The 23,560-nt window shown below is 36.8% G+C and overlaps 1 protein-coding gene across 2 annotated transcripts; it reads left to right on the forward strand.

Annotated features, from left to right (window-relative positions):
• The first annotated feature begins 344 nt into the window (after positions 1-344).
• On the forward strand, positions 345-23,407 carry G2E3 (G2/M-phase specific E3 ubiquitin protein ligase). 2 transcript variants are annotated; one of them, XM_069017730.1, is made up of 16 exons: positions 345-386; positions 3,090-3,145; positions 4,643-4,740; positions 6,681-6,782; positions 8,875-8,999; positions 10,053-10,218; positions 10,895-11,001; positions 12,061-12,177; positions 13,000-13,124; positions 13,229-13,361; positions 14,042-14,164; positions 15,292-15,602; positions 16,244-16,425; positions 16,586-16,758; positions 18,553-18,752; positions 19,330-23,407. In XM_069017730.1, the coding sequence occupies exons 2-16, from the start codon at positions 3,109-3,111 to the stop codon at positions 19,560-19,562; spliced, it is 2,232 nt and encodes a 743-aa protein (XP_068873831.1). In that variant the 5' UTR covers positions 345-386; positions 3,090-3,108; the 3' UTR covers positions 19,563-23,407. The 2 variants fall into 2 exon arrangements, with proteins under 2 accessions (XP_068873831.1, XP_068873833.1); XM_069017732.1 differs by lacking the exon at positions 345-386 and adding an exon at positions 833-1,162.
• Positions 23,408-23,560: the final 153 nt, after the last annotated feature.

Genomic DNA, 23,560 nt, shown 5'->3' on the forward strand with positions numbered 1-23,560 from the left:
AATGGAAAAACATCAGCACAAACATCAAATACAGAGCTTTATTGAGAAACTCCATTTTATTGCAGCTATGGGGGGAAAAGGGTCAGCACTGCTGCCTTACACTGTGACACCTTAGGCCCCTTGAGAACAAGCTGCAGAAGATAGAAATTAAAAAAAAAAAAAAAAAAAAAAAAAAAAAAAAAAAAAAAAAAAAAAGTGGTTTTCCTACAAAAGCCTCAACTTCTTGTTTCCTCAGGTAAATCCTCCCAAAGGGGCTTGTGGGGAGGCTGCCGGGTGTTCCGAGGCCGCAGGGCCGCTGGGCGGGGCGGGGCGGGCCGCGCTTCCGGCAGGGGGCGGATGTTGGGGTTTGAATCGGCCGTCGGTTGGCGCGCGGCGCGGCCTGAGCGGTGAGTGCCGCCCCCGGGCTCCGCGGCGTGGGGAGGCGAGTGCCGCCCGGCCGGGGGCCGCGAGGGGCGGCGGGGCGCTCCGGGGGCTGTGTGGGCTGCCGGGGCTGCCGGGGCAGGGAGGCGGGAGCCCCTTTCTGCGCCGTGCCGGGAGCGACGTGCGGCAGCCTCCCAGCCCGTGCTTTGGGGAGCCGCCGCTGCTTGGCTCCCGCCGCTCGGAGGGGCAGGAGCTCCGGGAGTAGCTGACCAAAGCGAACTTGCTCCCTTTCACCTCCACGCGAGCGGGAGGCGGGCGGCATCCCGGGGAGGCGAGGCAGTGCGGCCGCGGGAGGGGAGCGGGAGGCGTCGCGCACAGGACCTGCCGTGGCCGCTGTGCCGGGCGGGGGTGGCGGCGGAGCCCTGCGAGGCGCGGGGGGGCGCGGCCGCCTGAGCCCCATCATGGGGCTCCTCGGGACGTGCCGGGAGCTGGATGCCGAGGGACGGGTCTTTTCTCGGGACACGGAGCCGGGGAGTAACCGCGAGGTGACCTGGAGGCCCCGCCGTGTAGAAATTCAGGACACACAGCGTGCACAAATGGCTCCGGGAGAGTTCCTTTGTTCCTGTGCTGGGGGAACGTGTGCCTGATACCGTGCCTCTTGGGGCTGGCTTCGTTTTTTCTTTTTTCAACCTGTAGTTAAAACAATCTTGAAATGCCTTACGTTCTGGAGCAGTCAAAAATTACAGAATTTTGCAAAATCTAAACACCCACTCTGAGGACTTTTCTAGCCTGTTTAGGCAAAGTAGGTACATTTTATTTACACATTTATTTTCTAGACACTGGGCGATGATGTGTTCGTTCCTGTCTTGCAAACAGACTGAGGCAATTGCTTTGTTCCTGTGAAAAGCCCTATAGGACTTATGCAGGGGGCCTCAATGGTTGATCCGTGTATCTTTTAACTTGTAAATTTGAACTTTGGATCCACTTCCCTGAAAGAATTTGAGAAAAGTAGAAGGAATTAGGGGTGGGGGTGGTGTAGCTATTTTTTTTCCCTGTCTATTTTAGTAGAGCCAAGGAAAGGTGGGAAGGTGGTTTTCTTGTTTCCAGCCACATACGTGCTTTGTCGACCTGTAGGGCTTTCTACCAAAAAAATCTCGGCCCGTGTGGCCGTGTATAGGTAGCTTCTTTGTTGTAGTACCGCAGGAGCTTTGAGAATGGTGAAACTGACAGTGACCATCCTGGGGAAATCCTGAAGAAAGGGAACGTGTGTGAGCTCTGTGCTTGTCTTTTGCTCTCTTTGAATATTTATTCCTTTAGGAAAAGGGAAGTGTGTTTCTGGGAAAACAATCATTTACTTCATCTGACTGTCAGTTCGGTGTGTCTTTAGGAGCCTCATCACCTAATTTAGTGGCGGTGCTTTTTGGTTTGTTTTCCTTATAGATTGTTTTCTGGCCAAGGTCTTTTGTGCAGCTACTCAGGTTCTTAGTAGTATAGGCAATTGCCTGTGCCTGAGACTTCTGCCTCTCTTCCTTTCTCAATACACCGCCTTCCCTAAATCTCCAGTAAAATTGCTACAGTGTTTTATTTCCAATAGTTTGGATTAGCCTCAGGTTTGTTCCTGAAGCTGATATCTGGCAGTTATCAAAATTGTAAATACCAGGCCACATAGCTCGCAGTCTGACAGGCATCTGGTACGGACCTTGGATTTGTTACTGGTTCCTTCCCTGTTTGCTTCAGCATGTGAGAGGGAGTTGTTTGCCTACCTGAGATCTAGCCTGGAGATGCAGGCAATCACCCATGATTCTTGGCTTGCAGAACTTAGGTAATGCCTTCTTCAGCTTCCTAAGGGAAGGCAAGTCAGAGATCTACAGATGTGTTCCTAGAAGGATTCTGAGAAAGAATAATCATCTTGGTGCTGTGGTGAAGAAACTAGGGGTTATTTGGTTTGGGTTGGGTTTTTTTTGTCCAAGGTGGGATAGGGTACATGGCATGGCACACAGTGGAGAGCAGTTCACATGTTTGAAAGAAATGCAAGTTAGATCAGTGTTTCTAAATAAATTACTTTCCACTTCAGAATGTAAAATACATAGTCCTACATGGTGTAAATTCCCTTGTATGCATGTCCCAGTTTTGGATTCCTCACCCTTTTTGGGGTGGGTTTTATTCTGTTTGGCTTTTTTGTGGATCGGGATTTCTCTGATTAGGCCAGGATGCTGCATATTCTCCAAACAGCGGAAACTATATTCATAGTTATGTCACTACTCTACACAGCTAGTTTTTGTTTCCAAGTTCTTTGTATTAGTATAACCTTTATTTGAGCAGAAGTCACAGCTACTCCATAGATTATCTGTGGGCCATTATTTCTGATACTTAACTGTACAGAAGAGTTCTTACTTATTTTAAGTTTGTACATAACTAGGTGTTTCATTGGACTTTATTTTCTCTTCTGAAAATAAAATATATTGTTTGTTAGTTTGGGGAGATAGGTAAAAGTTGCTATATCTTTCATTGTTCTAGGAATTTTTTTTCTGGACATTATTATCCTGCTTTCTGAACCCCTATCTCTCACAATAACAGTTGAATTCGATTATAATTCAAGTCCTAATCCTGCTTTTAGTTTATTGAGTTAATGCACTTTTTTTTTCATGTTTAAATAAAACATAAAAGAGGTATATAATGTTCATTAATGTACTGGATGTATTTAATACCTCATTTCTTTTGCATGACAGACAGCCAGAAGAACTCAGGATGAGTAAACCGAATAATTTTGATGTTCAAAGTACATGTGAGTAAAGTTTTTATTAAATAATTTCAGTAATACTTAATCTGCATATATAATGCTAGTTATAACTTGTTTTATTTAGGCTCAAAGAGCAGGTGAGTTTCCAATAATCAAATTACTGTGTCCATTTTGAGGCTCTTCAGTACAAAAAAGACAAAGACCTCCTGAGAGGGTTCAGCAGAGGCCACAGAGATGATTTGGGTCCCGAAGCATCTCAGTCTGAAGGAGAGACTGAGGGGGATTGGCCTGTTTAGTCTGGAGAGGAGAAAACTGAGAGGGAATCTCATTAATGCATATAAATATCTCAGAGGCAGATGCCAAGAGCATGGTGCCAGACTCTTCAGTGGTGCCCAGCAACAGGATGAGGAGCAATGGTCATGAACTAAAACACAAGAAGTTCCCCCTCAACATGAGGAAGAGCTTCTTTACATTGAGGGTGGCAGAGCACTGGAAGAGGCTGCCCAGAGAGGTTGTGGACTCACCCTCTCTGGAGACATTCAAAACCCACTTGCACAAGTTCCTGTGTCACCTGCTCTAGGTGACCCTGCCTTGGCAGGGGTTGGACCAGATGATGTCCAGAGATCCCTTCCAACCCTAGCCATTCTGTGAAATGGTGTTGGAACCACCACTTGTCTCAGGAAATGAAAAAGAAATGACTTACAAACTTCCTTGCATTTGTTTGCTGTAATTAAAATATTTTAAAATAGTATTTTCTGCAGATGTTTTAAGAAAGTAACCTTGTGACTTCAGCAGCGAAATAACACAGCTGTGTTTGAGAAATACCATTCAGGACTTTCTTAGGCCGAAGCAGTAACCCTATTCATGTCACTACTGTGACTGTTCTTGATCTTAGAATATTTTAAATGTATTTTATACATCTACTGGGAATTGAAGCTGTTAAATGTCCATGGAACTATGTTAGTGGGCTAGAAACTTCAGTAAGTGGTAAATCCTCAAGGTTTTAGTTGAATGCAGTGTTGTCTCAAATTAAGTGTTTTTGAAAAATGTGGTAGCATATGGCTTGGCACCACTCACATGCTTTTCACCAATGTTATCCCATAGGTAGACAAAGAAATGGTTGATTCATGGATTCTAATATGGGGATAACTTTATGTATTGTACTAAAAACAACTAGATGACATTTCACATGCACCTGGACATTGTTGGCCATTTGACAATTCTCCTTGGGTGTTTTGGGAAGAATATTTCAATTGGGAGCACAGTCTGCTTTGTGAATTTAGCTTGGCTGATAGACCTCTCCTGAATCAGCAGGCTGGTTAAGTATTTTCTTTCTAGTAACTAGAGGAGGTACAAATAGTACATTTTTCTGTATCTACTATAAAATTCAACATTAAGGAAAGGGATATCTACTGTCCTTGATCCAGTAATGTACTTGAAGATTGCTTGTGATTAAAAGAGATGAAAGCTACTGCTCTATAGCTGATCCATAGTAATTCCAGTACACTCACTGTGGTTAATAAACATGATTCTACATTTTAGTCTGTGTTCTCTGTGGACGGACAGATGACTGCCCTGAAAAGTATGGAGAAAAAAGGATCTATGTGGAATACAATCTCACTGTTCATTATTACTGTTTGGTAAGTGTGTGGTGTTGATCTTGGAGTTTTCTGTTTTACCTGGAAAAAAAAAGTGCAGTAAGTATTTAATAGTGATAACCTGTCCAGTTGTTTTAATGATTTTGTTGTTGTAAAGCTTGAACTGTGAACTTTAACTCGTAGCCTTGAAGGCTTGTACTTGTCAGGTGCAGCAGATAAAATCAGTAAATCCCAACAAGCTTTTATTCAAAGCTGAATTCCGTTTGTGGTCCATTTAAAGGAATTCATTAATTCTCCCAACCTATCATAGCCAACAGCAATGAAGATACATGTTAAGACAAAGGGAACAGTTTGCATCTACTTCCATAACAAAAGTGGAGTTTCAAAATTTGAAATGTGAAAATTCCACCCCTTGTGGAAAAAGTATAGAAATGTTTTTTTTCCTCATTTCTTACTAGCTCTTGTTGGCTGTGAGCTGTTCTCTGACATTACATAGGACATTGTAACACTTTTAAGTCCTAATTTTCAGTTAAGTTATATGTACTCTGCTGATCATGTTAGTACAGTATCACTAATTAGTAGAAGTTTATAATTTAAACAAAGCTGTGGATATAACCTGCAGCTTTTGTTATCAACCTTGACATTTTCCAAAATTCACATTCTTAAAGCTATACTTAAACTACCTTTCAAGCTCTAAATTTTTGCAGGTCTTTAGAATAATATGGCTACTTTACTAAAAAAAGTTTTTTGTTTGTTAATAAATAAAATATGAATTGTTCTCCCCAATTTTAAACTAAGTGTCGAGTATCAGAAGAAATGTAGGGGGTATGTTTTCTTAACAAGTTCTTCAAAGAATGTTGATTGCAGATGGTTTAATAGTTTAGATACTGAATTCTTTAAAAACGAAGGAGAGTGGAGGTTTTCTGAAGTTGCATAAAGATAAAAATATTTGTTTTTAAAGAAATTTTAAGCAGCTGGAAGGAAATATAGGTCATTATACTATTTTAGTGGTAATTTTGTCTCCTATATAAGGCCATATCAAATTATAGGAAAAAGTTCTATCCTGATGAAAAGCTAGGAAAAGGCATGCATGCAATACTGAGCCTTATGACTTACAAGATATTTTAACTGCAGGAAGCTCATCAGAATATCTTTTACATCTTGCTGTCTCTACTTTGAAAAATGAGCAAAGACCTGTGATTTTACTTAAATATAGTGTATGTTATATAAGAAAAGAGTTCTACAACGAAGCCCATTAGTGATACAGTTTAATTATCTTTACCAAATGTCTCACAGTTGGAAAAATATATATAATATGTTTGAGTATATAATCATACATTTATTTGACTAAAATATTGATAAAGCTAGTTAAAATGGTGCTATGTTGAAATTATAAAATGAGATTGTAAAGAACATAGATGGCATCAAGTTGTGAAACTCTTCAGTTATTTGAAGATTGTAATGTAGTTTCCTAACTTTAAATTATCATCAGGCTCTTCTGATTTGCCTAGTTACTTGATTCTGTGTTTATTTAAATCTCCTCTAAAGTGAATTACTTTTCCTCTTAGGTGACACTTCAGTACAGTTACTTCCTACTGTGCTTCATTATCTCCACAGCACAATTGTCATTCATATTAACTAAGCTAATTTAATTTTACTTCCTCTGAAGATTTATATGGTGAAAGTAATTGTTTGACAATTATCTGAATAGTCTGTATACTTCAAAAAGGAAGGCAGAATACACTGTCTCGGACCATACAGTATTATACAATACATTGATGTTATGAAATATTTCTTTTCATGTTACTGGTTATTGTCATGTCAGACAAAAATACCTAGATGTTTTGTATCAGGTTTTTAATCATTAGAATGTTTCCATATGAGCTTTTTTAGACTAAACTTCTCTCTTACTTGACAAGCATAGTGTATGTAACTTTAAATGTTTAGGTAGGTGAATGTTTTAAATTGAATTGTTTCCATAGTTGATGTCAAGTGGCATTTGGCAGAGAGGGGAAGAAGATGAAGGTGTGGATGGATTTTTAATCACAGATATTAGAAAAGAAGTAAACAGAGCTGCAAAACTGGTAAGAATGATGTGTTTGGTATTTACAAGGAGAAAAAAGTTACTTTTAAGTGCTCTTAGTACTGCCCATGGGGTTTGTTTTCTTTCTCCAATGGACAATGTGCTGAGCCCATTCTAACATCTAAATTTTATGTTTAAGTAACAAGTATATTGGATTTGTGGAAGCCACAAGGAAAAAGCCCTGCAGAAATTGTAACAATCCACCCTTAAGGGGAAGGAAGCACCTAAGATTCGTAAATGCTCATTGGGCAAAAGGAATAACGAATGTCAGATGGTTGACAAGAGATCAGAAGGTTTTATTAGTAAATTACACACTTGGCATGGAAACTAGCCTGGGGTTTTTGGGGGGTACCTTTTTAGGGATAGGTTTCTCCACCCCGAAGGTAGATTTTTTGCCTTCTATGTAAATTAGTTATCATGAGCAGTCTGTTCTTTCAGGCCTTTCTGAAAATGGGTTGGAGGGCTTTGGGGGTCTTAATCCCACCCTATAGTCCATGCCCACTTCCCGCCACACATTCCTGTGCTTGCACTGTGCTGTGTTGTGGTTCTCTCTCACAAAAAAGTGAATCTCTGCCTGGCCCTCTGTTCCAGTTAAATCTTGTTCTTTCTCACAGTGTGTTAATACCGATAGTCCTTGGTTATCACCAGCAGTTCTTGTTTGTTACTGCCAGCAGTCCCTGGTTGGCTCCAGAGCCATGTGGTTATCAGTGCTTGAGACATGCCCATTAGCCCCTTGTCTTCTGGGAATTGAGAGCTCCTAAGGTCTCACTTTGGACCACTGTTTATAGGGTCACAGAGAGTGGGCTATATTTACAGTAATTTTCCATCCTTGTTGCGGTGAACCATGGCCAAAGCCAGGTTCAGCTGAACCACAGCCTAAAATCCCTGAAATTACAGGGAGCCCCCCAAAAGCTGCAATCCGTGCCTTACCTTTAGCTGCAGCTTTCCCTTTCCCATATTTCTCATATCTGGCTGCTTTTCCAGAGAGATCTAGGTTCTTCGGTTGCTAATTGGTCTCTGTTACTTCTCCCCACCTACCCCTTCCCCATTTGCTGTAATCCCTTCTCCCTGCCTCTGTAACCCCCCCGATTGATGTATCGTTGGTTACTGTGCATTTTCCACACCCCTTTGGCAGGGGTGCAAAACGCCCCCGCAAGCCATGTGGCTTCAGCTTGCTCCATGGATTTTGCCTCTCCTCCTCACAAGGAGTCCGTGCACTTTATCCTGCCCCCTTCGGGCGCACTAGACATGGGAGAGCGAGGCGAAGCCGTGCAGGTGATTCTCCCACTCCCCCGCGCGCCGGGATCGGTCTCCATCTGCCCCGCTCGGGCAGGCAGAAGTTTGCTCAGTGCCAGCACCTCGTGCTAGCCCGGGAAGGCACCGTAGCACATCCTGGCTACAGTTCGGATTGGTAACTTTCTTGGAAGTTTCACTAACAAAAATACTACTCCACCTGGGTTGTTATTCAGGCAAGAAAAATAGGTTTCCAAGGCTGTTTGTTATAAAACAGGAGCTCATGAGATGCGTGTTAGTTCCTGGGAACATACAGTGTTTCTGATGAACCTCAAGAGAGGCTTAGTCCAGTGCAGTTTGTCCAGGCTGAAACCTACCGAGCATTTCTGAGATCACAGTGTGGCCTGGGGGGCAGGGATGCTCCATTACAATCCATCCCAGAACTGAAGTCAGCTTCCCTGGGCCTCTACAGTTTGCAACTATTTTTATTCTCTGGGTATGCTGCAGATAAATGAGTGAATTAAACTTTCATAATACCTCATGACATTGTGCTGAGCTTGAAGCTGACAGTAAATAATTTATAGATGCAACTAAACTATAGGTACTGGTAAAATAGCTCATATTTTAGCTTACATGTCACAAGACAATATGCATATAAACCAATACGTAAAGTCTGTGAAATAACTGCATATGTTTGCTCTTTGTAACAGAGCTAAACCACATTAGTCTTGTCACAGTTATAATCTATTAGCTGCTAGTCTTTCTTACACGCTTTCTGTAATTTTTCTATTGGTTTAACTCCTGTAATTTTTTTGTATTTAAGATGTTAATATTCTGTTCCCAAAACAAATTATTTCTAGAAATGTAATATCTGTAAGAAAAAGGGTGCTTCTATTGGATGTGTAGCTCCTAAATGCAAACGAAGTTACCATTTTCCTTGCGGGTTACAAAGGGAATGCATTTTCCAGTTTATGGAAGACTTCAGGTGAGTTGTTTTTCCATTTTCAATTTATTATATTTATACCAGACGTAACTTGGATTTCTTTCATGGCTTGTTATTGGATAGGCTGCTAGTTACAAATGACATCAGATTACCTAGGAACAAAATACCCTATTTGTGGAAGACATGAAAGTCAAACAGTTACGTTGCATACCTAATACTTATAAACTGAATTCTCAACACTTTTAAATATGACTTTATGCTTATACAAGTAGTTGAGTTGTTTATAAAATTGAGCAGTAAATTCTGAACTGTGGAATAAACTGCATAATGGTTGATTTGGTTTTTTCGTTTGCCTCTCTCCTGTGCGTTTGTTGAAATGGCAGAGGTTTGCCTACCTATACATCTCAGCAGTCAAAACACACTGTCTGCCATTTTGTTGTGTTTCCAAGTTTATTAGAGATGGACTGCAGGAGAAATGGGCTTAATATCAAATGTCTAAAAAATGTTTTCTTTTACTGTCATCTGTCTAGCATCTTGGCTGTAGTCAAAATACTCTTGAGTGCATTATCCTTATCATGAGCCAAGTTTAAGGGTGGATGAAGTCCGGCAGGCACTTAATAAAAATGGCTCACATTACGTCAAGTGCATGTAAAGATAAGGCATTTTCAGAAAAGTTTCTTCTCAAGCTGCATTTCTTGGATGTATGGTACAGAATATCCCTTAGGTCAGTTGGGGTTAACCACCCCAGCTGTCACCTCCCAATTCCTTGTGCACGCCTAGCCTGCTCACTGGTGGGAAGGAGTGAGAAACAGAAAATGTCTGGTCTCTGTTCAAGATCTGCTTGGCAATAATTAGAATGTCACTGTGTTTTCAACACTGATTTCATCACAAATCCGAAACACAGCACCATACAAGCTATTATTAAGAAACTTAACTCTAGCCTAGCCAAAACCAGTATGTCTGCATTTTTAGCTTGTTGCATAGCACTTATTCATAAAAAATAGAGTCATGAATTAATTTTACTGTCTTCAAATTTTATGAAGAAGGTTCTTAAAATGTTATTTTGTTAAGGGAACCATAAATAATTATTTTTAGATCTTACTGTTGGGAACATAGACCAGTCCAAAAGTTTACGGATAAAGAACCTAGAGGAGCTTCACAGTGCACAATATGCCTGGATTTGGTTGAACATCTTCCAGTGTACACTGTATTGAAAAGTCCTTGCTGTAAAAATGCTTGGTTTCATCGAGAATGCTTGCAGGTAATACAGGTTCTCCCTTTCATTCTTTTTGCATCCATGGAGATCATATTTCTGTTTAAAAAGTAATGGAACAATTGCTTAGTGTTAAGTGTAGGTAGTAGGTAGGAAATATACTAGGTTTGAAGAACAGTGCTGAAATTGTGTTATGGACACAAAAGGATTTTGGGTTTTTAATGCTGTTAACTTTTTTTCCCTCAATGGCCCCTCCATGTTTCTGCATGTATGATATATACTGTATGCCTTTACTACTTTTAGGAACTGAAGTTCAGCCTATGTAGTTGCTTTCTTGCAAGTTATGTGCAGAATCTGAGTGCTAAAACTATAATTTATCCATCATCAGTTCTCTTTGGCTAAATCCAGGACTAGAAAAAGTTACATTCTTTTTGTAAACTTACTCTGGATCTGGAGAGGTTGACTGAAAAGGATGGTGCTTTTGTTTATGAACCTTATTCTAGCGTATGAGCTCTTTCCTTTGAAAGAAAAGAAAATCCTTACCATTTACTTTAATGTCAAGTCATATCACAATTTGGTACTAGCTTAAACACCCATGTCAGGACAGTATCTGTGAATGTAATGCTTCTCAATATTAAGACATAATTTATTGGCATCTTAAGGATGGTAGTAATTCAATAATTGGTCTGGTTTTTTTTGTTGTGTTTTTTTTTTCTTGACACAGTATCAAGCTTTGAGTGCTGGGATATTTTTCTTTAGGTGCACAGTATGTAATAACAAGGACAAATTTCAAAATGAAATGTTGAGGATGGGCATACACATTCCAGAAAGGTAAGTAATTTTGTTAATGATCACTCTTGTATGAAAACTTTGACAGGCTGTTATAAACATTTTAATTTATTCTACACAGCTTCAACTATTAATATATAAAATGTTAGTTCTACCTTCAGTTGTGGAATTGTTCAGTTTGGTAAGCAGTGGCCTGTGTCCTTTTAGATATGCATAAAAACTGGCAAAGGTCGAATTAGTTACCTCAAACATAAAGCAGGAAGCTCTGAAAAGTCATTTTTAATGCCATCATTCAACTTAAACTCTAAATCCAATTTAAAGATAAAAGCACTACTTAAATACAGTAATTTTTCCTTAACATAGAGAGATTGTTGAGAAGTGTATTTTCTGTGCCCAAGTTTAATCATCTGAATTTCTGTCAAGACAGAATTGTAATTGACTGATTATTCAGCCATACAACTTCTATCTTCTGCCAAGGGATTGCAAAGGTTATGTTTGCTATAACTGCTTCCAAAATTCCGAGCCGTTTTTCCTGTTTCTATCACCTGATGAGGCTCAAAATATGATAGAAAGAGATTAGAATGATGCTTCTTTGTTAGAAGTATTATTCCTTAATAACTACTAGTCTTTTCAGAGAGCACCATTAATTCCCTCTTGAGACAGAAACTTAAGATTCTGGAGAGGAAGAAGAGTCAAAATATTTGATGAACTTTGCTGTACTGGCCTGGAGCATTCTGAGTTAACCATTCATGCAACCAGTTTCAGCGGTAACTTAAGTAGGCTGCCTAAACAAATATCCTTGTTTTCTGAGAGAGAAAAAAGGGAATAATATGAGACAGAGAAAATGTGCACTGAGGTCATGTGAAAAATAATAAATACTTGAAATCAAAGTAACTATGCAAGAAGAAGTCCGTCTGTGTGTTTTATAGTATTATTTTAGTTACAACTTTTCTTCCCCATCTCAGTTGTCTGTTACATAAAACATGGCATGATTGAAATATATTCATGTGTTTATTGCGTAGATATTTTTCAAAATATAGAGTAACCCATTGAAACGATCAGAAATCAGTTCTAATATCCAATCTTCTGCGTTGTTTATAGGGATGCATCTTGGGAACTTGAAGAAAATGCATATCAAGACTTACTGCATTGTTATCAACACTGTGATGTTAAAAGATGTCTCTGTAAGAAAGGAAGAGACTATAATGAACCTGATAGGTATGATACTTTAGCAGGAAAGTATAATTTAGGATGGAATCATTTTTTGATGTGTTTTTCATTGTTGTTATTTATTAATATTTTTAGTTACTTAAATGCTTTGATGCTTTTTGGCATCAGGTTTTAATATCAAGCCAGCACACTGTCTAGATAGTGTGTTTGTTTTACTCATTACAGTCATATTTCAATACTAAATTTCTCTAACTTAATCTGGTTATAAAAGCCACGACAACCAAAGTTAATGGTTTATCAATTACCTTGTCCTCATTTTATACAGGCTGAAGCAGAATTTGTGCATCAACATAGCATGTGCGTAAATGAATGTTGTGTGTGTATCATTTGGAGTTTAATTCAGCAATTTAAGAAGTGTTGAAATACTTAGAGCCTTTACAAGAAATTATTGTTAAAGTAGTAGACTTAGGTCAGTAGTTTGAATGTTTCTGTAGAGAGCTCTCCCTTAAAAGAATTACCATTTGGAAAAGCTGACTGATGGATACCCATAAAACACAGGGGATTTTGCTGACTAGCAGCATGAGAAGAAACTAGGGCCCACAAACTATTGACTTCAGGGCAGGGGAGTACCCTAATACCCTCATTCAGTGCAAGGTGCTGGAACATAAGTAGCTTTTTTTTCTTGTTGCGGCCAGGTATGAGTACATCTTGTGTGAAGAAAGTCTCCTTAATTAGAACCTGTTCTACCAGACTGATAAAGTTATGCTTTGTTGGTTTAGTGTCTGGGTTGCACTTACTATTGAATATTCTTTGTTTTAATTAGCCTCATTCTTCTGTCTAATTCTAAATACCTAAGTTTTTTAATTTTAGTAAATGGGAAATAAAGCGTTGTCAGTATTGCGGTTCTCGTGGGACTCATTTGGCCTGTTCGTCTATGAAGTCATGGGAGCAAAACTGGGAGTGCATGGAATGCAGAAGTATCTTTGCAAAATCAGGTAAAGTTATGGATGTGACAGTGATTTCTTAAATGATAACTTTGTTATGTAAGTATACTTTACAATGAGCAAATTCATTAAATTAATATAATGTAATCATACAGGAAAGTATAGCAAACGGAAAAAGCGTGCTCTGGCTACCTCTGAAAAGACAAATGGGACAACTTGTTTGCTGGAAGAGCCACCTCCAAAGTCCCCTCGGCAATCATCTGGATCTCCACGCAGTTTTCTACTCCAGTGTGTAATTTTCTGTTTTCTCGCAGAAACTGATTATTGCATAAAATAATACTTAAACATGAGGAAATGATGGCTTATTCCGTAGCAGAAACTTATATTTAATTGCAAATCAAATTAAATTGGAATAAAGTTTAGTAATTGAAGTTTTCTGAGTAAGCCATGAGCTCTGGAAATTTGCTGTAGTTATTTGGATTTGGTGGCATGTAAACCACTTTTTAGTTGGTAAGGATCAATCCTTGTTAAAGGAATTTTAACAATTTAGTGGTAACTTAGATTATACAAATGGCAAAGCATTGTTTGCTTATTGGTATTTTTTCCATTTTAAGAGTGTTCTAGAAGTCTAACTTAGAGATGTTCATATTAATGTTTTCCTCTGCTGTAATAAAACCTTCTCAAGTTTGTAGAAACTCATACTTTTAGGTTTTTTTTACTGTATCAGTCAGGACTTTCGTTTAATGTATGAGATGCAACTAAAAACAGATCCTAAGGCCACCATGGAATAAAATACAGAATTGTTATTTTTAAAATTGTAGTTCAGGCATTGGTGGACTTCATGGAAATGAAGATACAAATGAGATTCGGTGCTGAAGTAGGGGGAAACTATACTGCTACCTTGAAATAGGAAGTGTTCATGTATTCTTCAGTTGTAGCTCTTCTTAAAATACTGGTTTGTCTTACAGATCATCAAAGATAATGTGCCAGAACTTGTCACCTTGCTCACACCTAGAACTTCCAGCATCTGACAGAATGACAACGTCCTTGTCTCCAGTGAAGTCAAACAGGAACTGGTCCCTGACACAAAAGTATTTTCTTCTATTTTTCTTATTTTGAAGACTAATCTAGCACATGGCTTTATACCATATTTCCTACAGAACATGCAGGGGGGAGGGTCTCTGTGCGTGTGTTTGTGTCTATACAGTATGCATATGTATTTCTCTGTGTGAGTATATATAGTATCCCTATATATTTGTGTGTATGTTTATAGTCACTGCAAAAATGAGATCAATATACACTTAAAACCTGAAGTCATAGCATGAGAAAGACTTCTGCTGTTTCTAAATGCTAGAGGGGCATGAGGAGAAAAGAATGAAACTTAGTGAGAATTTGTAGGTTAGGTAATGAGGGGATCCAAACCCAGAAATGCATACTTGCCCTTACTGATGCATGGCTAAACGTTCTTTAGAAAATAGGGAATAAAAATAATCCCAATTGCTTTCTTCTAATTAGACATGTCCTAAATTTTAAATGTTTTTGTATTTGTACCATATGAATAGTTCATGATTGTACTAAAGTCAGTGCTAAAACAACATGTTTTAATATAAAATACTCAGTTTAAGGACATAAAATTCATTATCTTCTTGTGTAGTTAATTTATGGATTCTACCTTATGTGCTGAAAATTCTGATGAGGGAGTAAATTATTTCTAGTAGATACGGTATTTGAGATAGTTTTGGTTTGAAGTTAGAAAACAAAGGAAACATCTTGTTTTTTTAAATGAGAACTTTCTTCCTACTCAAATATATTTTTTATTATAGTGACAGATATTCTAATTTGGTTGCAAAACATCTTTAATGTAAAATGGTAAACTCTTCAATTTCTCACTTGTTTCATTCAGATTGTTTAAATGTCGAATCATTGTATGAGAATTGTTTGGCACTGTATTAAGAAAATCACTATTTGTTTTATGCCAGGGTAATTATTTTTGCCTCTTTTTTTGGTTCTTAGAGATATTTAAACTTACCACTACAGTGCTAAAATTTTTTAATTCTATACTAAATGTTTTAATAATTAATAATTTAGGCAATACTTGAATGTGCCACAGTGTTTAAAGAAGTGTTCTTCTTAATAGACTGTTAAAATGTTTTTTGTAGAATTGTTGCTGATTATGAATCATAGATTTAATCTGAAAATACATGCAATTTTCTTACAGGCATTTAAGAGAGCAAAGAAGGGAGGTTTGTAATATACTGAAGGAGTTAAAGGTACAAGTTAAAACAAAAACAACAAGACTTAACATCAATGCAGAAAATATTTGGAGTAATGCTTTAAAAGGATTTAGACAGCGCAACTTCAGTCCTACAAACACCATTGAAGTAAATTTCTCAAACTGCAAAAATAAATCAAAGACAAATACTTCTGCTGCATCAAAATACCATTTCTTCCAATTATTAATTCTTCACCTTCAGAATTCATCATTGTTTGAGGGCTCTTCTGGGAAAAACTTGGCCCTTGATTTTCAAGGTAATTGGTTGCTTTGTTGAAAAACATATTGAGAAGTATATAACTTAATTTTTAATCTTCGGCCAGTATGAGTGTCAGTTCACAAGTGTAGTCCTGAAGGATAAAAATTGGGGTTTGATTTTTTTTACTTTTTAAATTCTGAAGGGGGATGGTGTGTGGATTTGTAATTAAAAATTTTGGGTTAGTTGGAGAAGTTGATGACAACCTTGGAAAAAATACAGCATATAACTAGACTTGGAACTTTTTAATTAGGGTATTTGTTCTCTTTAAGTGAATTTCTTTCTTCCGGACTCACTTTCTCTGCTAATTATTTTTCTTTCCTCAAATTTCTAGAACATTATTTCTCATAGCATGCTTCCCAAAGACCCCAAGTTAGCTTCTTTGAGTTCTTATGCTTCAGAATTAAATATGCATTGGATGTAAAGTAGAAGAGGAAGTTACATCTTCGAAACCTTGATAGTGGGTGAAGAGTTGGTGTAAAAGAATGTGATACTCCTATGTAAAAATGTCATCTTAGAGTTTGAACTATCAGGAGATAGCAAAAGTCATTAAGAAAAAACAGCACTATGACATTTTCTATTAAAAAATGAGGATCAGAAATCATTTCTATGCATATAAAGTAAACATTTTTCTATTTGCAGCTGTAAAAGAAAATCTTTATTTTGAAGCTGGTAAAATGATTGCAGTTTCTCTGGTTCATGGTGGTCCATCTCCTGGTTTCTTTTCCAAAACACTGTTTGATTGCCTTGTCTACGGTCCAGAGAATGTGAAACCAGCTTTGGAAGATGTTGCTGATGTTGATGTAGCACAAACAATACAAATGGTAACATGCAATAAGTTTCATTTTATTTCTTGCTCAAGACTATATTTGGAGATAAAGAAGAACTTACTGAGTATAAATTTTGCTGAAATTAAAAAGCTTATTTTTCACATATATGTATGCACGTGTGGTAAACAATGGCCTAACTTATCTTTTTATGCAGATAAAATATGCAAATAGTCTGTCCAGCCTACAGTCTACCCTACAGGACTGCTGTGAATTCCTCACTGCTGCTGGATGTTTAAGACCTGTAACAGCTTTGTGTGATAAGAACATGCTGGTGAATGACATATTGATCTATCATGTAATCAAGAGAATTACTCTACCCTTAGAAAGGTTTGTTTTGTTTGAGTTTTCAAACTTCTTGGTTCTTTTCCTCACTGAAATACTAATTAATACGTTGCTAAAACTAACTTTCACATGTTCTCACTTATTATCCATTTAAACCAATGAAGTGTACTGTAATTTTCAGTTGATTAAGCAGCAACTGTTAACTAGGTAGTTAAACTGAAAGACTGAAATTATTTCTCTGCATATCTGCTCTGTTCCACTTCTCCTTGGTCACATTCCGTTTTCAACCTTATGAAGAAGGCAGATTCACAGTTTTTAAACTACAGCATCACTAAGACCTTTGCACTACAAAATTTCTCTAGCTTATGTTCATTTCTAATTCAGAATTGCTCAAATTTAGAATCTTTACATTTTAGAAATGTTTAACATATGTTTAGAATTCAAATGAGTTTTCTAGAGTTCTAATTAGGGAGTTTGTCTGTGCCATTAGGAGTGCAATACTGTCAACAAGTGTAAGTTGGCCTGCTTAGAACATAAGCATTGCATTGATGTTTCTGTGAGGTAGTGATGACCTCATTAGCTGGAAAAGTTGCAGCTCTTGACTGTTCTTTGATTGGTCTCTGCCCTTACTTCCAATTCGCGTTCTTCATCTGCTTGGTAAAATGTACTGGATGCTAATTTTTCCAGCAAGCATAGCTTGATTTAGACTTCAAATATAGTGTTATATTTGACAAATTTGAATCAACTCAATCTCCAAGAGCTATGAAAGCTAATTGTTAAGGTGAGGATTTTTTTTTAATGAAGGTCAGAGCAATTAGTCTTTCAGCCAAGGTCCTCTGGCATGATTTAACAATCTGTATCTTATTTTAGAACTAGTGAGTTAAAAAGTAAAACATAATAATTAGCCCATTTGTTTATGCGGTAATGTGGTTTTGTGCATTTTGGGAGATGGACATAAGATGTGCATAAGTGAGTAGAACAAGAAATCACTTGTCACTATCAAGGACTGAGAGTAACTAGAGTGTTGGTTATTTTAGCTGTTAAATGTTCTAGGCCACTGGGCACCACTGAAAAGAGCCTGTTTCTGACTTCCTTGCACATTCCCTTCAGATACCTCTACATGTTGAGACTCCACCTGAACCTTCTCTTCTCCAGGCTGAAGAGTTCCAGCTCTCTCAGCCTCTCCTCTTAGGATTATGCTGTAGTCCCTTAATCATCCTAGTCATCCTTTGCCAGGCTTTCTCCTGTATGTCCATATCTCTCTTGTACTGGGCAGTCTGGCACTGAACACAGCACTCAAGTGTGGCCTTACTGCTGCTAAGCAGAGGAAAAAGATCACCTCCTTTGAACTGCTGGCAACACAATTCCTAGTGCAGCCCAGGATGTTGCTTATCTGCATTTGGCACAGGGAGAAATAATAGCATGTAAGCACAAGCAGACTGCAAAAGCCAAGAAAAGGCTATCTTTTAAGACAACTCATTTTGTCTATGGACAAGAAATTTAAACTGTTTTCCAAAGAGCTATTTGTAAGAAAGAGATTTGCTATGTTTTCATATAGAAGTTAAAAGTAAACCTTGCACATACAATCAAGTACCAGGAAATAAGGTTAATTTCTACATATCACTGCTATTTCTTTCATCTCCGCAAAAAGCTCCACAGAAACATTTAGATTGTTAAAATGAAAGTTAACCGCATTTTCCGAGATAAAATGGGAGTACTATGTAACTTTACTGAGAAGATACAGAGACTGCAGATGGGGAAGATTTATTATATCCCATCTTGCAGCTTTATAAAATGCAGAGTTCTGATGCATGGTCTTTTTCTTTCCTCCCCTCCTAGTTTTAGGCAGGGTTTGAAAACTCTTGGCGTTCTAGAGAAAATGCAAATGCACCCAGATGCATTCTCTAGCATATTGTGCCACAAACCCGAAAGACTTTCAGCGGAAACTATCTGTGATCTCTTTACAATCCATTCCTCATCAGATGTAAATAAACTTAAAGGTGCTGGGTTTTGGATGGGCTATTTGCAAGATGTGGAAAGTAAGTAATTTTTAATTTTTTTTTTTTTAATTTAAAAATCCTCCCCTTTCATGTGCAGGCTATTTAGTTGCTGGTATACATACAGAATTTGATTTTTTTTTAGAGTTCAGTAGGGTAAATAAATCAAGGTTTTGTAGTCACTATCAGTTCCTAATTGTTTCTTCTTCCCCCTCTTTCTTACTAATTAGAATTTCTGAAACTGTTGCCCAAAACTTTAGAGGGGTAAATATTTGAAAGATTGGATCTAGGACTCCTGTGTATTAAAAAAAAAATCCAACACACAACTTAAGTGATACAGAAAAATCCTTTATTAAATAGTTTGTGTAACGTCTTAAAGACCACTGTTTTCTATCTTTTTCTTGCAGAAGAGGATGTAGATTCACTTAAGATTTTTCAGAATTAACTGAAGTGGGCTTTTCTTGCTAAACTTTTTCTTAGGTGGCCATATAACTGCATGTTTATTCAGCATATTGATTTGATTTCATGTGGGGTTTTTTTTCTCTTAGCACTTAACATGCAGGCTAATGGCTTATGTATAATAGACAATCAATGATAAAAACTTAATCCATTTTTTTAGGTGGTGCGTCTGTAGTGACATTGGAGGATATTCTGCTCTTCGTAACAGGCTCCTGTTATATACCATCCATTGGTTTTGATCCTGAACCTACTATTAAATTTTTGCATATAAGGTATCCCGTTGGAAAGAGACTTCTTAATTGCTTAGAGCTTCCTATAACAAAGACATATCAGCAGTTCAAAAATAAAATGGAGCTCACCATCAGAAACACACTAAGAGTTGAAGGGGAGTAAGTATTTTTGCTGTTAAACTGAATGTTGGAAACTTGAGTTTTCTGCAGGAACATCTGCTTTCAGTTCGCTACTGTATTTTTGGACAACATGCTTTTAGTATTTTCTGACCCTTCCCCCAGAATTATGCTAAAAGTTGTAATGTTATGAGATGGGTTACAATTTCCAAATTTAAAAAAACTTTTATCTTTTCAATAATTTTCCTTTTGAAGTCAGCTTTAAGAGTCAGCCATCTCTTGCAGAAGTAGTTTAAATGTCAGCTTTTGCTGTAGACAGGTATGAAATGTTACCAAACTCTGTAACAGATAAGTATATGGATTGTATCAAATACTTAGGTAACTTATTTATCAAAAACAAATCAGGTACATTTTGAAGATAATTGCTATAGAGCATTGTCTTGCATAAAGCTGTGATGCAGTTCTTTAATTCCATGTATATTTTTCAGTAATTGTTTTGTATTGATTCATTTACATTCTAATGGTTCATAGAAACCTAGGAAATTTAAAATACTTGTAGTTTTACAGTCGTTTTGGCTAGTGCTTTAAAGGTCTGGAGAAAACATAGGCAAAATAACACAGTGCAAGAACACAATCAGATTGAAGTTGTGTCTCTGTTCAACAAAATCTTTGACATTCGCACATTTCTGCATTCTACTTCCATACATTTTTAATTACTCATAGAGCCAAAATAGTAAAAATCAGAATAAAATCTTGAACATGCAACAATAACTGGTCTTTCAAGGCGAAATATAGGAGTTAATGTTGTTGAGTATGAAAGAAGTTTGTCACTCATTAGAATATGTAAACTTGTCTTCCATTATAGTCAATATTTTCCTACGACCATGCTCTAAAGCTCTTAGTTAAACTAAAGGCAGTCTACCATCAATCTTGTCTGGGCCTGATACTTTTCTAGCTTCTGTTCTAAACTCTTCCTGTTCAATCTTAGATGAATTCTGAGCACTGTGTAAAACATATGTTAGTGCTGTAGTAATTTGTATAAATGCCCAGGCCATTAAGCTGTAAAAGTTAAGTAGTGAAGTTCCTACACAGCAACACTTTAATGTTACTAATGCTAAAACTATGAAATTAAAAGGACACTTAAGTATGTTCTTTTTAAATGTATGCTGCTCTGTTTTGAAATTACTATTTCCCTCTGTCAGTTTTGACCACCTGTACTATGTGTCCTGAACATCAGGTGTGCTATAGATGTAATATAGATACAAATGTATCTGTATATATCTGTATGTATTCATGTTCTTCAAAATACTGAAAAGTAATCATATACTTTCTTATTTAATATAGCTTGGTTTGAATTGAAAATATAAGCAGGATTGCTTTATATTTGAATACCTTGGCAAGAAAGTACATCCACAGTAATTACAAATGGATAGGTGCTTCTGAAAAAATAATAGAAAGTCTAAGGAAATTATTGCAAGTATTAAACATTTCTCACTACTTCTAATGGCTAGAACAATCTAATCTCATCAGTCTTGTCATTAAAAATTTAAGAGTATGAGAAATTAAGACAGGATTAGCAGTGGGTTTTGCTTATTGGCCAAAAGCATATTCAAGTCTCCTTTAAAAGAAACGCATGATCTCTTGGAGAATGTAATTTGACTGTTCATATACTAAGCATTTTCTCAGTGTCTTCTTTTCTCCAATAATATTCTGTGTTTCTGATCTTTGCATAATTTTTGACTCTCATTCTGCCAATAAATGCTTTGTATTCTTAGCCTTCAGAATGGTTTATTACCATTATAGGGAGGGGTTTGGCACAAATTTGTTTACATAATAAGGATTCATATTGTATGTTTGTATTTTTAAAATGTAATGAGTTTCCTGCAGATGTAATATTATACTTTAAAAATGAGTGTTGTACTCAGTGCAGTATTTGTTTTTCTTGCCTAGTTAGAGATAAATGTGTTCTGTAATGTTATTCTTCCATGTGAAAAGTACAGAAATTACAAAAGTAGCAAGCAGAATGTGAGTAATTTTAAAGGACAGTTCTTGGACTTTTGGTACCTGCAGTGACAAGAGAAATTGTTCAGAACCTGGAATTAAATAAACTGCATTTTAAGACCTCCAATGGAGAAAGAAATAATAAAATAATGTGAATATAAGCCTTCAAAACATACCTGAGATTACAAAAATAGAGTTCACACCTTTTTTGCTTATTACTTTTGAACTCAGCAGTTGAAAGGTTTTTATATAAAGGCAGAATTAACCTATATGTTGGGTGTAAAAAATGTTAACTTTTAAAACTATCTGCTATACAATGCTATATCCAAACACTGAATTTGTAAAATCACAGAATGTGTAATATTGCTTGAAAGAGTTTTTCTTCCACAGAATTTATTCCCATTTTCTAATACTGACATGTACCCATTCAAGACAAGTTGTCTTTCCTTTGGTTGGTTTGATCAGCTCTATCTAGACACTCCAGTATAATACTTAATATATTCAAGTTGTATTCCTGGAATATGGAAAGGAATTTCCTCATTTTCACCATTAATTTATATAGACCAATCATAAATGTATTTGAACTGTTCATTAGAATTCCACTGAATAAGCTAACTTCCAAATACAGAATGGTCTCCCTTGTCTTGAAATTTTAAGAGCAATTTATGTAGGTATAAGGACCATAGGTTTTTTTATAGCAGATCACTGAAGTGCAATATTATGGGGTAGTTTTCATTTTACATAAACATAACCTGAGGCACACCTGGCAATTAGGGAGATTGCTTACTTTCAGTATTTCTGTAACACAGGGAGAATAATTGATATGCATCAGTTGTATATTAAATATATTCTTATAGAAGCTGCATCTTTTACAAGATTTGTCAGCACCACTAAAGAACTATTGCAGTCCTTTTTGTGTTTGGCCAAAGAACTTCACCCCACAGTTTGTGCATCAAACCCTTAGCTTCCATCTGGAATTAGCACACCAAATAAGCTATTTATTTTCTAGAGTGATAATTTTCTACTAAACAATAATGTATTAGTGGGTTTAGTACAGTCTCCTTAACAATGCATATATAATTAAAAAACACCCTGAAGTATTTTAGCTCTATGTTTGAAAAGCCAAGGAATAAGAAATTTCTGTGACTTGTTTTTTTACCCATTCAGAGGATGCTTACAGAAAAGCTGTTAGCCTTTTAAACTGGTTTAAGAGTGAAGTATATTCCAAAGGAGAAAAATACTTGTTCATAGTAAAAGTCTAAACCATTGTGTGCTGCAGCTTTGATTTTTTTCATTAAGATGTTAAGTCCTGGGATTTGAAAACGAGAGGATTTTGAGAGTATTAGTTAATTATTCACACTCACATTCTGCATATGCATTTTGAAAATAATATCAAAAAACACCTGATTTTAATTGAAGGAATTGCAACTTTGAAGCCTGCAAAACAAATTTGAAAATCATATCTTGAATCTGTATTATATAGTAAAAACGTGTTTAAAGCTCAAACTTTACTGTTTCTTACCTAAGGGAATTTCTAGTTGGACAAAAGAAAAATTAACATGCAAAAAGTTTTGAAGTGTCAAATCATGTGTATACAGAAGATCATTTTCAAAATGTTAATGTTTGTTAAAAAGCTACAATCTAACCCTCTGATTTTTGTATTGCATAAACAATGTTCTTTTTTAAAGTTACGGTATTTAGAATGTTATGCAAGAAAATGTAATTATGTAAATATTTTTAGCTCTAACTTGAACTGCAGGATCAGTGCCTGAACTGTTGCATCTTCAATCAACGTTTTACAAGGCAGGTGTAGCATCAGTGTTCAAATAATTTGTAATTGTGGGAAATACCTTGTATATGTTCAAAGTGCAATAAAAGGTTAAATATGTAGCTTCCGTGGTTTTATTTTGTTGATTTAATAGGGTTTAGCCCTACAAGTGTTATCACTATTTTCTGCAGTTTAATTTGTGTACCTATAGATTTATATAAAGGTGTATATGGCATGTTTACCCAGGTACCTTTGTATCGAAAGCTGAGTTAGGG

Source organism: Aphelocoma coerulescens, chromosome 5, assembly GCF_041296385.1.
Source record: "Aphelocoma coerulescens isolate FSJ_1873_10779 chromosome 5, UR_Acoe_1.0, whole genome shotgun sequence".
Lineage (NCBI taxonomy): Eukaryota > Metazoa > Chordata > Aves > Passeriformes > Corvidae > Aphelocoma > Aphelocoma coerulescens.